Source organism: Drosophila eugracilis, unplaced genomic scaffold (assembly GCF_018153835.1).
Source record: "Drosophila eugracilis isolate 14026-0451.02 unplaced genomic scaffold, ASM1815383v1 contig_90, whole genome shotgun sequence".
In the NCBI taxonomy this organism is placed as follows: Eukaryota; Metazoa; Arthropoda; class Insecta; order Diptera; family Drosophilidae; genus Drosophila; species Drosophila eugracilis.
Genome location: NW_024573812.1, coordinates 7,720,855 through 7,733,638, shown reverse-complemented (window position 1 = coordinate 7,733,638; position 12,784 = coordinate 7,720,855). Strand labels below are relative to the sequence as shown.

Here is a 12,784-nt window from a genome sequence, read left to right as displayed (position 1 = left end):
AAATCCTATTTTTTGACAGGATAATTGGGATACCTAAGCGAAATTCTATTATTCTCCCTCACTCCATCACTCACGTGTGTGGTGTTAGTAATCCAAATCCACTGATATCCGTAGTACCGTAATGTAACCGCTTGCCGCACGGAGGCCAACTAAAACACCGGACAGAGGCAGTGGCGATTTTATACGTGTGAGATTTGTTTGCGGATTTCAGTGCTCACGGCTCACGGCTCACGGCTCAAGAGCCGGAGGCTTATCACAAGTATCGAGTTATCAGTGGCGGACACCTAATCACATTATTTGACAGGTACAACGGTCTATTTGGGGGGCAGCAGGGCGAAGGACCATCCATCGCCTGTTTCATCCGTATTGGCATTCCGATTACATACGTAATTGCCAGCAATCAAGATTAAGTGCAGGCGATTAGTGGGTATTAGTAGGAGCTCGCTGTGATTTCGTGGATTCCTTGAACTCAATTTGAGTTGCGGAAAGTGAGAGTGCTTGGGAGATAATGATTTGCCAGACAAACGACACTTGAGACGAGTTCCCCCTGAGTTGGCAAGAATCAGATAGCTTCGGTTTCCAAATTTATTTATATTTCTTATGCGGATAAGAATCGCGGCTATATAATCTAAACAATTGGGAATTGCACAAAGGGTTTGGTTCACAAAATAATCTACACGTAGTTGCAGACAGTAATTAGGTATTTTTGTTATTCTAGTTTTAAAGATTTTTTATAAGAAACTATTTGTCACGTTTCCATGAATAGGAAAGTCTTTAAAGTAATCTTAATAGTTGGGAAAAACATGTTACTAAAAAGTAAGATTTCTAAATGATTAGAAGTAAGATTGGTAATACCTTTTTTAATGATTACAATAGAATCTTGTTTATATTTTACCATGGATATGAATTGCTATAATGAAACCCAAGTAACTGTGAATTACACCCAATAAACTATGAAAAGAATTTCCTATTTAATAGGGGCATAGCAACTGGAATTTGTATCGGCTTTATTGAGCCATTTTTATCAGTTTTGACAAGTGTCAGCGCTTAATTGAGTATTTACAAGTTCCTAACTGCCAAAGTCGTAAAATAATATTGTAATAAATAAATGTGTATTGAAGCTATATGATTGTAAAGTTAAAGGTCTGTTTTGGTAATACCATAACGAAGAATTCCCCTTTGCTAAGAAAATATATCTTTCTAAAAATACAGCGATTATTTTGATAATTACATATACCTAAGCGAAATTACCAAAGTTTCTCCGTAATGTTTCGAAGGTGTTTCACAGATACAGATAAGTACATCTGAAACTGGCAGATAGGTAGCTAGCTCTCTATGCTCCGTGCAGTCGAGCGAAAAAACGGTTGACATAATTTGATAGCCGCCCGACAGTTTCCCAGCTATCGGATCCACTCGGGCGGAACAACCTGCAGCGACAATTCAATAGACAGGTGAATCTGAAATACATGCGAAAGCAATTCAAATACGTAAACAATCTGTTAATCAAGCGAAATCAGCGGAACCCGAAACCCCGAGGAGGACGAGACAAAGGTGGGATGACACATAAACGAAAATGGAATGAAATCAGCGACAATCGTACAACAGCCGGGCACAAATTAATTAGTAAACTCTGTAAAAAGGCGAAACAAGTGCTGGGGCTGGTACTCGGATTGGCATGGGGTCTCTGGGTCTCGCCTGGGTGTGCCCCGGGAGCTGGAAGCCAACGGCATTCAGTCGGAGGCAATGCTAGCTAAGAGCCACATCTCGGGATTACTCTAACATTTCGCTATCCATAACTATATGGCCATCGTTTAGTTTACAACTACCAATTCGCGAGTGCCGCCTAATCGAGTATCTTAGGAATCAAAAGCTATATCGAGGAAATTGTTTCTGCACCCTTTACGATACAACTGGACATTCTCTCCACCATAAAGATAAAACTGGTGCCCCCACGTAGGCGCATCGAATGCGAAAACAAGAAATCTAATAAAAATCCCCGCCCATTTAAGCCCGAAAGTGTTATATTAGCACGCTCGTGTATCGGGCAGCTGTTCCGATATCAGATTGTAGCCGATTTTACCGATAATTTCCCCTCGTTGGCGAAAATTACCCAGACCTTCAATGTCGCTGGGCTTCATATATCTTTAGGGTACCAGAGCGAATGGTACTTCACTTGGAACTCGAAGGCTGAGTTCCCCGGATTGGAAGACCGGATCGGTCCGGCAGTGTTCTGAATAATCCTTCAAGGGTGTGTCCTTTAAAGGATACATTAAGTGTGAAAACCGGATACCAGTGAACAAATAGCAATACAAAATGAGTGTACGTATCTGAAGTGATTTAAAATTGAAAACCCGTGAAAGTCCGTGTTGGCTAACAAGGCATTTAAAAAGAAAATGCAACAACCTTTATTAATCTTTAAGATAATAAATAAGAAGGGAGCATTATCAATTTAACGAATGTGCCACTCCGTGAAGTCTATATTTCAGTAATCTTATCGAAACAATTTCACAAATGTGAATTAAAACCCCTGCAATGAAACAAATTGTAATAAATTGATGGGGATTAAGATCATTAGCTATCAGGATTCTGTTCAATGTGCAATGTTTAGTCATGGAAAGTCAGCGAAACTGATATAGTTAAAAATAAAAGATCGTAAAGATATCAAAACGATTAAAAAGCCTTCAAAGAATTACATACTTCAAAGAGGCCGCGAATAGCCAAACTGGCGAATTTCTTAGCCTGTCCGTGCGATAAACGTTGCTGTTACTTATTTATTAAGGTCTTATCGGGGTTTATGACAGCAACTTCAGTGGTTTTATGGTCCTCCTCGGCAATCTCCTCCGTTGACCACACGCCCGTGAATCATGATGTGAACACGCGACGAAGCACGATTTCAATGTCAAGAATTGTTTGCTCAGAAAATCAAAAGGAAATTAAGGAGCATGCCTCTGAGCACGCTTATCGATTAGGATGGATTGCAAGGCAATAAAAGTTTATGTCCCACCTGATATCCTCGGGAGTTCGCTGTTAAGAGTGTCAGTAACCACACCTAATTCGGTTTGCATAGACGTTCGCAGTCCGTTCCAGATCAGAAGCCAATTCCGCCAACACGTTCGATTAAATCTTTTAGTTCGGAACTTTTTCTGTTAGACATGCAGCTGCCAGACCAAGATTAGATATTGATTAGCCATAAAGCCAGGCTATAATTGTTATAATGGAATCTGGGGTGTTCCCTATAGCGATTTCTCTAGAAATTTTTTAGGCCGTTCATTATTATAATTTATAATTTAATCCTCTAAAAAACAATTCATGTTTTGCAATGAAACTAACTAAATTTAACAACATTTAAAACAAGGAAAATACAACAATCAAGACCCGTCAACTTATTCTTACATCCGACAGTTCAACTCCAAATATCACATCGATGTGGACTTTGAGGTGCCCAAAAAGCTACAATGGTACTACGCTCCCGCCTTTTTCGGCTTCTGGCTGGTGCTCTACCTCTCGCTGGTCAACACCCAGATGAACCATATGCCCCGGCCACTGACCCGCAGCGACGAGGCCAATCATCCGGACTCATTCATTGCCCAGCGAGCTGAGGACACACTGATTGAGCTGACCCGCATTGGACCACGAGTGGTGGGCAGCATGGCTAACGAGGAGACCGCCGTGGAGTTTCTGCGCGCCGAGGTGGCCAAGGTTGAGGCCGAGCTAAGCGGCCACCTTGAGATCGAGGTGAATGTGCAGCAGGCGAGTGGGGCATACATGCACTGGGAGATGGTCAACATGTACCAGGGCATCCAGAATGTGGTGGTGAAGCTATCCGAGAAGAACTCCACCAATGAGAACTACCTACTGATCAACAGTCACTACGATTCGGTTCCCGGAAGTCCAGGAGCCGGCGACGATGGATCCATGGTCGTAACCATGCTGGAGGTGATGCGTGTCATAGCCAAGTCAGACGGTCCACTAGCCCATCCCATTGTTTTCCTGTTCAACGGAGCCGAGGAGAATCCCCTTCAGGCATCCCACGCCTTCATCACCCAGCACATGTGGGCCAAGAACTGCAAGTGAGTGGTAGATCGATTACTCTATAATGTCCTAAATAAATAGTCTGGTTATCATCTCCTCAGAGCTCTGATTAACTTGGATTCAGCCGGCAGTGGTGGCCGTGAGATCCTGTTCCAGTCCGGACCCAATCATCCCTGGCTGATGAACTACTACCGGAATGTCCCGCATCCCTTTGCTAATACGCTGGCCGAGGAACTTTTCCAAGCTGGTTATATTCCCTCCGACACGGATTTCCGCATCTTTCGTGATTATGGAGGAGTTCCTGGTCTGGACATGGCTTACATCTTCAACGGCTATGTCTACCACACCAAGTACGACAGGATCAACGCCTTTCCGAGGGCTTCTTTCCAGCACACTGGCGATAATGTTTTATCACTAGCCCGGTCCTTGGCCAATGCCGAGGAGTTGGATGATATTGCCGTGAGTTTATGAGATCAAATTCATGAGAAGATCACTAATCCCAATCCCATTTCAGGCTCACTCCGAAGGACACAATATCTTTTACGACTTCCTTGGCTGGTTCATGATCTTCTACACGGAGACGACGAGTATCATCGTCAATGTGGTGGTTACCTTGCTGGCACTGCTGGGAATTGGGATATCCCTTTACTTCATGTCCGTTCGCTCGGGATGCAGTTGGAAGGGAGTCCTCCTCCGCTTCTCCATCACCATTGCTATCCAGTTTACGTCTCTGGTCTTGGCAGTGGGCCTTGCTCTGCTGGTTGCTGTTTTTATGGATGGCGTAGATCGTTCCATGTCCTGGTTCACATCTTCTTGGACGATCTTTGGCCTGTACTTGGCTCCCATCATCTTTGGACTGAGCATTCTGCCAGCTTTGTATCTGGAGAAGACCAAGAGGGACCCCTTGGGCCTGGGCTTCAGGATTCAGCTCTTCATGCACTCCCACTGCATCTGCCTGATTATAATTATGCTCACCATGACCGGACTCAGTATCCGATCCGCCTATCTAATCATGCTCTGTGTGCTCTTCGACATTGTTGCACTGATTGTGAATTTGGTAACAAAGTGGCACCGCAAGGGTAATTATCTTGATTGGTTAGTTTTGGATTTATTTCAATAACTCGTTTTATGCTCTAACATACAGCCTATTTGTTTGCCATCGCCGTCACCGTCTGCCAGATCCTGCCCTTCGTCTTCTTCACATATCTCTGCACCGTGGCTCTGGTGACTCTTATGCCGATGCAAGGACGCTCGGGATCATCGACGAATCCCGATATGGTTATAGCAGCTCTAATCTGGGTATTTTCACTCTTGTTCGCCGGGTTCATTGTAAGTCGCCTGCAACCTTTATGTAAATTTAAATATTTTTCATTAATATTAAGTTAATATGAGCAGGCCCCTCTCATAATGTTCTTCCGCAAGACGAGAACGATAGTTCTGTGCTTCCTGGGAATCACCATTCTGTTCATCATAGTGGCTGTCACTAATGCAGGTTTTCCGTACAAGGAAAAGACCTCTCCACAGCGATACTCTTTAATAGTAAGTTTAAATTTGACTAAGTTTAATATTATTATTTATTATTCTTTAAATGTAAAGCATGCCCACCGGCGCCTACATAACGCCGATGGAAGCACTCGTATAGATGAGTCTGGCTTGTATATTTACCCACAGGACCGACGATTTGAGATTGCTCGTGGTAAGGCTACACAAATGGTTTGAGTTTCGACGAGAAATCAATAAATCGAATTACATTTACATTTACAGATGATATTAATGCCATTGGAGAGGCACATAAAGTAAGCGACTTTTGCGACGAGGAAATGTTCTGCGGCATGCCCCTTTACAACCACCGTTGGAACAAGGCCCGCCAGTATAGTCTGTGGATTGAGACCTCGGAAATGCCCGAGATACCCACCGAATATCCAGTGCTAATATTGCAGGACAGCAGCGACCTGGAGAATTCCTCGCAAAGGAGGTTTAACTTCACACTGACAGGACCGTCTCACATGGGTATTTTCATCAATGTGAAGAACGATGCCAAGATACTAAACTGGTCCTTCAATGACACGCTCATCCGAGAACAGGCTGAGCCACCGTATATGGTGTACTTTTCCTACGGACTGGACGACAGTCCTCTTGAGTTCACCATCGATGTTGAGGTTAGCGCAATGGACTACTAATTACCAAATGACATTTACTAACTTGATAACTTAATATTTACAGAAGACAACATCGACTTTTGACACGCCCACCCTAGAGATTGGCATTGGAGGTCACTGGGTGACCCAGGACATCACTGCTATCGAGAAGCTCAGCAGTTACATCAGCCGATTTCCGTCTTATGCCTACATTCAGGGTTGGGTGGGCACCTACGAGACCTGGTACTACTAGGGTCAAGCCGCAAATGATATTGCTTCTGATTTACTAATCGTAGTCATTAAGCGTTAACGATTAACTGTATAGAATCTGATAAAAAATTACATATTTTATTAAACTACACTACGAATACTATAATTACAAACGAATGAATTGATTTTGTTTTTTAACAAGCATTCCTCCAAAGATACGTATGACGCGGTTTGCTTTCAGTAAACAAAACATAGGAATTGTAAACAAAACAGGTGTGTAAAACAAGTATTTCCCTGTCAGAGCGAATTCCTAGGAGACCATCCATTAAGTGGGTTCGATCCACTAGCAAATGGCAAACTCATTTTCATTGTAAGATTTCCAACTGCTGAGCACAGTGGCTGCTATATTCTTCTTTTAGTTAGAGAACTTTGAAAATATACATATTTCCACTTATGAGAAAACTCTAAAAATATACATATCAGCAGAGAACACTTCTTCGTGAGAACTGAGATTTCCAGTTGAAAAACTTTTGATCAAAATGATGCGCCTGAGGGAAATTGTGTCTCAGTTTAATTGCTTACCTTCAGAGGAGATGTGGCAAGCTCTGCGTTCCCGATTCGATTCTTGCCAAAACAAGGTGATTACAGTGATAGTATAATTTTCGGTACTTTAGAATATCGAAAAACTTACCATAGTTAAATATTTGTTAAATTAAAGGCTGAGCTGAGTTCCACCTATTTTCTCTCATTTCTTTCTTAACAAAAAGTGATTTTTATACCTTTATAACGCACAAATTGCATTGTTATAATCTAAAAATCGACTTGGAAACAGTCGTACAGTATGTACGAGTATATTTTCGAAACAATAATTATTGGGTTGTGGTGGGTCTAGATTGGCAAGGCGCATGAAGTCAATAATCTTTTACGGTTTTGATAAGTTCTTATTTCTTTCATGATAATGCATATATGCATTAGATTTGTGCTTGGCTATGAGAATGTTTATATTATCTTTAATTTTGGAGTATTATTTTAAAAAATAATTAACTAAAATTAATAGAAAGTTATCATTTAGTTTGATTGGTAAATCAATATGTGTGATGATTGACTTAATTTGAAGTATTATTGGTACAGGTTTTACCAAGTTCATAAGCTAATATTTCAGTTTTTTTATTTTTTGTTTTAAGTATAAGTTGCTTTCAGAGGTAATAAAGATTCCCTAGATGACTTAGTATATAGCCATCGAGTTCGTAATTGGTAATTCTCTGTTTTGGGGGCGAGATCGCCATATCTTAAATTAGTTAAATTGGGCTTTCAATCTGCAGGTACTTTAACTTCGATACTTTGGCTTACTCACCTAAATAAGTGCAACCCTATATTTCATATATATATTCGAACCATCGCATAGCAATCAAATATGAATATCAGACTACAATAAACATTATAAGTTGTGAAAAAAAAACAGATTACAACGTGTAGAATCATTAAAACTGCATATATGTATTCAAGGAAAGGTGAATACACCTTTTTAGATAAAGACTTAGAAGTGTTATCACTAGTTAATTAAAACATAAATCTATTCCTAATTATCGAGGGAAGTTATATAAGTTTTTGTGCTAGAAAGAAGCTCATAACGATGTTTAGTATTTGAAATTAGGAATATTTATGTCTTTATTCCTTACTTTAATGATATTTAAAATTTAGATCTCATTAATGATTCAACCTATTATAAGTTTTCCCATATTTGATCAAAAAGAACTCTGTTTCCTTTTAGCTACCCTCGCTAAAATGAATCTTTAACGACTTCAATAGCCCATAATATCTCATAATTTGCTTAAACTTGAACATTGCCAATATGTGCAATAAATGCATTATAATTTTTATGACATCTAACTGCTATCCACCGATTTTTGGGGGTATAAAAGAACTTGATTCCTGAGAAACCAAATCAGTCAGAATTCAAAGAGAAAAATAGGCAGAACTATCCAAGTAGATCGATTAAATGGGAGACAAAGACAAATTGGTAATGTCATTCTGAAAATTCCACTTATAATCCTTGAAAACATTATTTCTCTTTCAGATTTCAGATGAGCCAGTTGAAGGTGACTCAGGATCGGCATCCGCCAAAAATGTGAGAAAACAGGAGCAGAACTTCAGAGGACCCTGGTACTTGGCCAGCGGTTTCCTTCTGTTCTGGGCACTCCTGTTCTTTGCGGTTGTGGTGCCACTCTTCTACCGTCTGCCCAAGGGCTTGACCATTGAAGATGCCTCCAAGGGCGTCTTTATCGGCGAACGTGCCCAAAACGATCTTTATGGCTTTGACGAGATCGGCACCAAAGTAGTTGGCAGCGATGGCAATGAGAACAAGACAGTCGATTACCTGTTGGGCATAGTGGCTGAAATACAGGAGATGTGCCTGGACGAGTACTTCGACATGGAAGTTGATCTGCAGGAGGGATCGGGACAATACATACATTGGACCATGGTCAATAGGTATCAGGGAGTGCAGAACATTGTCATCAAGCTGAGTCCCAAGAACACCACGAGTGAAACTTACATCCTGGTCAACAGTCACTTTGATTCCAAGCCAACTAGTCGCTCTACGGGCGATGCAGGTCAGATGGTAGTCGCCATCCTGGAGGTCGCTCGAGTTATGTGCACAACCAAGCAAACTTTCCGGCATCCCATCGTCTTTCTACTCAACGGAGCTGAGGAGAATCCCTTGCAGGCCTCGCATTGCTTCATCACCCAACACAAGTGGGCCCCGTACTGCAAGTAAGCTTTCTAAATAACGTAAAAATTGATGTCTTAATGATTAACTACTTTAATATATCTGATTTTCAGGGTGGTTTTCAACTTGGATGCAGCTGGCAGTGGAGGTGCCGATATTGTTTTCCAAAGTGGACCCAACAATCCCTGGCTTGTAGAAGTTAGTAGCACTTAACATTCGTTTGCATTATCCTAACTAAAGTAAACATTACTTATAGCACTATAAGAAAAGTGCCAAGCATCCATTAGCTACCACCATGGCTGAGGAAATTTTCCAAACAGGCATCCTGCCTTCTGATACGGACTTTGGCATCTTCGTTACCTATGGAAATCTTATTGGTAGGACTGAAAAGCTTAGGTAGTTGGAATTGTTTATTACATAACCTTTCGTCTTGTAGGTCTGGATATGGCTCAGTTCATTAATGGTTTCTGCTATCATACCAAATACGATCGATTTGCGAACATTCCCCGAGGCTCCATACAAAATACGGGAGAGAACTTGCTCAGCCTTGTGAGAGATATTTCAAATGCCACTGAGCTGGATAACATGGCGGTAAGAACCTTTACACTCAAATCGTAGTTATCTTATACGTTAATTCCATATATTCTCAGGCTTATGCCAGTGGACATGCCGTATTCTTTGATTTTCTGCGAATTTACTTCATCAGCTACACCGCGAGCAATGGCATTATTCTGAACTATACCGTGGCCGGAGTAGCCCTTGTCCTGGTATTCATATCCATCTGGCGTACTGCAAGCATTTCCTCTGCAACCATTGGCTATGTTCTTAGCTGGTTCATCCTAATCCTCGTTATTCAGATAATAGCTTTCGTGCTTGGCTTTGGTCTGCCAATAGCAATAGCCTATGTCTTTGACAAGTACGGACTATCCCTCACCTACTTTAGCACTCCGGCCTTGTTAATCGGTCTGTACATATGTCCCAGTCTACTTGGACTGAGCTTGCCCTCCTACATCTACTTGAAGTTACAACGCAGCGTGAGTAGATCAGCTAAAGTATAAAGAAAATATCATTTTCAATATATTATATTTTCCATGCAGAATAAGGTAGCATTTGCCCAAAGACTACAGCTGGTTCTCCATGGTCACGCAGTAGTGCTGGCTATCCTGGGCATTGGATTGACTGTTTACGGACTGCGAAGCACCTATGTGGTCACCTGGACCCTCATCTTCTACGTAATTCCATTGGCCATTAATCTGCTGACTACTCTGCACGATCGTGGCTTCTCCTGGACTGGTATGCTCAAGATCTTCCAAGTCTTTCCGTTCCTGTACAATAGCTACCTGATTTACTGTTTTGTGGTTACCCTGATTCCAATGATGGGACGATTCGGCAGGTGGGATTTTGAAGTCTATATAATAACCTTTAATCCTTATAACATCCTATCTTTCAGGTCAACCAACCCGGACTTGATTATCTCAGCTTTAAATGCTTTGGGAACCATTTTGGCCTTGGGTTTCTTGGTAAACAAAAACTTAGCTTCGCTAGAATACCGATTCTAATAATGGACTTTCTTATAGATACCCCTCGTTAATATGTTCCGACGACCCAGCCTGATACTGTTCAGCCTTTTGGCCATAAGTGCTGTGACCATCTACACTGCTAGTTCTACTCAAATTGGTTTTCCCTATCGACCAAAGACCAACGTCCAGAGAGTACCCTACTTGGTTAGTATTCTGAGGTTTCTTAAAGACATTAATTAACTTTCCCTGGTTATATTCCAGCACGTGCGACGAACTTTCTACGAATACGATGGCACCGTTGTTAAAGATGACTCCGGCTATCTATTCAACTTCCAGGATCGTCGAGGACCGAGTCCTTTGTCGACATATAAGGTTAATCTGACTGGCTTGACTAGCATTGGTCCGTACTGTGACACGGTTATGATGTGCGGCTTTCCGCTTTACGATCATCGGTGGGTTAAGAGTCGTGAGCAAATTATGTGGCTTCCTCGAGAGGAACCAGTTATTCCTCCATATGTGCCGAAACTGGAGCTTTTGGCCAAAACGGAACTTGGAAACAATACGGTGCGTTTGGAGTTCAGGGCAAATACTTCGGATCACAGCAGCGTTTTTATTAAACCGTACGAGGATGTTGTCATAGCAAATTGGTCCCTGCCTTTGAGTTACATTGGACAGCAAACGACCTCTCATCTTTACTTCTCGTATGGCAAGGACAACTCTCCTCTGACCTTCTTTATTGACTTTTGGGTGAGTCCTACGCGAGTTTAGATGTTGCCTATAGGTAATCCCTACTTTTTTCTTTTAGAAACTCGATGCTGATTTTACGGTACCGTTATCCCAGGTAGGATTAAGTGTCCATTTCATTGGCAACCCTGGCGACAAGGTTAGTCAGCTGTTTGACCAATCGCTCCCACAGTTTGCTGCCTCTGTTCAATGGCCAACCTCCTATCAACGTTTAATTTTCTAAATACCTAGAACTTGCCATTTTCTAATCATGATTGTTAACTGAAACCATATGAGAAAAGAGTCAATAAACTATTAAACAACTGAGTTATACATTTTAAAACTTGCAGGAAGCATTTTATTTTAAAGTCGTTACTGTAACGATAGAACATTAGATCAATTATTTTTAAAACTGCATTGGAATCGGACTAACTTTATAAAGCATATTCTTGTTTGTAATCCCCAGCCAACCCCGTTTGACCGTATGAACGTTGAAAAGTATATCGAGTAATTCTATGAATGATTGCATAAGTTCATATCTAAAGTTCATATCTATTACATCTACAACAAATGGTAACGGTTATGTTAAAACGTTCCTTCGTGTTTTGAAATTCTGTTATTCTGTTATGTTACGTTAAAATCTGTTAATTATTTATGTTAAATTAAAAGTTGATGTTGACTCTGTTGGTTCACTATACTTTTTCTGTTAATACATAGAACACCCTGTTGGCTAACAGTGTGCTGTTAATAGCGGACAGATGTGTATCGTTTTGTTATCGATAAGCCGCAATATTCAAAGTGAAACGGCACTCGACTGCCCCAACTGTCAGATACCCACAGCTGTGCTATTTTAAAATAATTATGCCAGCAGAAAGTTTTAAATCCGTAAAAATTATTAAGAATTGATAGAGCTGCTTTGTTAATCGCATTTTATACTATATTAGCTGGGGTATCGCCGACTGTTGATTGGTTTTAAAATCATCTACATTATGTAAATTTGGATTACTTCCTGCCAAGAATTAATAGTTGCACGAAATTGTGGTTATGAAGTTTTTTGATCTTACCTACCATCGAGCAAAAGGGTGAAATTCTCTCCGTGACTGGAGCAATATTGAGGTAGGTCGGTATTAGCTATTATCGATAGCTGATCAACTTAATGCAGTCAGTAATTATTTTTATTTTCCACTTTTTTCGATATAGGTCAATGGCATTGCACTCGAGGCATTGTATGACTTCGCTGATAGACAGAAAGCTTTAAGGTTCAACGGAGGCTTTGGATCTTATAGAACTAAATTATCATTCGTGTGTGGATAGTGCTGGTTGTATATATTTATCTATTTACGAGAGCGATCTAAGTCGACCATGACGTTAGGGAATGCTGGGCAATCGTGTAATCTATTATAACAATAAAGAAAAGGGCAACAACAAAAAGA

The 12,784-nt window shown here is 41.0% G+C and overlaps 2 protein-coding genes across 2 annotated transcripts; both read left to right on the top strand.

The window, feature by feature from the left end:
* Positions 1-1,756: 1,756 nt before the first annotated feature.
* LOC108113377 (endoplasmic reticulum metallopeptidase 1) lies at positions 1,757-6,561 on the top strand. The gene is made up of 9 exons (XM_017223946.2): positions 1,757-2,319; positions 3,403-4,070; positions 4,134-4,491; positions 4,547-5,111; positions 5,177-5,361; positions 5,428-5,571; positions 5,629-5,728; positions 5,797-6,191; positions 6,256-6,561. The coding sequence occupies exons 1-9, from the start codon at positions 2,314-2,316 to the stop codon at positions 6,421-6,423; spliced, it is 2,589 nt and encodes an 862-aa protein (XP_017079435.1). The 5' UTR covers positions 1,757-2,313; the 3' UTR covers positions 6,424-6,561.
* A 402-nt stretch (positions 6,562-6,963) lies between these two features.
* Positions 6,964-11,646, top strand: LOC108112267 (endoplasmic reticulum metallopeptidase 1-like). The gene is made up of 11 exons (XM_017222089.1): positions 6,964-7,018; positions 8,458-9,152; positions 9,222-9,306; positions 9,365-9,485; positions 9,545-9,699; positions 9,759-10,142; positions 10,206-10,501; positions 10,559-10,628; positions 10,686-10,832; positions 10,890-11,375; positions 11,434-11,646. Exons 1-11 carry the CDS (start codon positions 6,974-6,976, stop codon positions 11,593-11,595), a joined length of 2,646 nt encoding a protein of 881 aa, XP_017077578.1. The 5' UTR covers positions 6,964-6,973; the 3' UTR covers positions 11,596-11,646.
* Positions 11,647-12,784: the final 1,138 nt, after the last annotated feature.

Coding starts and splice junctions, on each gene's coding strand:
- LOC108113377 (XM_017223946.2), top strand. Junction 5,362..5,427: donor TCTTGTTCGCCGGGTTCATT/GTAAGTCGCCTG, acceptor TAATATGAGCAG/GCCCCTCTCATAATGTTCTT. Junction 5,729..5,796: donor ACGATTTGAGATTGCTCGTG/GTAAGGCTACAC, acceptor TTACATTTACAG/ATGATATTAATGCCATTGGA.
- LOC108112267 (XM_017222089.1), top strand. CDS start 6,974: ATGTGGCAAGCTCTGCGTTCCCGATTCGATTCTTGCCAAAACAAG. Junction 7,019..8,457: donor TCGATTCTTGCCAAAACAAG/GTGATTACAGTG, acceptor TTTCTCTTTCAG/ATTTCAGATGAGCCAGTTGA. Junction 9,153..9,221: donor AAGTGGGCCCCGTACTGCAA/GTAAGCTTTCTA, acceptor TCTGATTTTCAG/GGTGGTTTTCAACTTGGATG.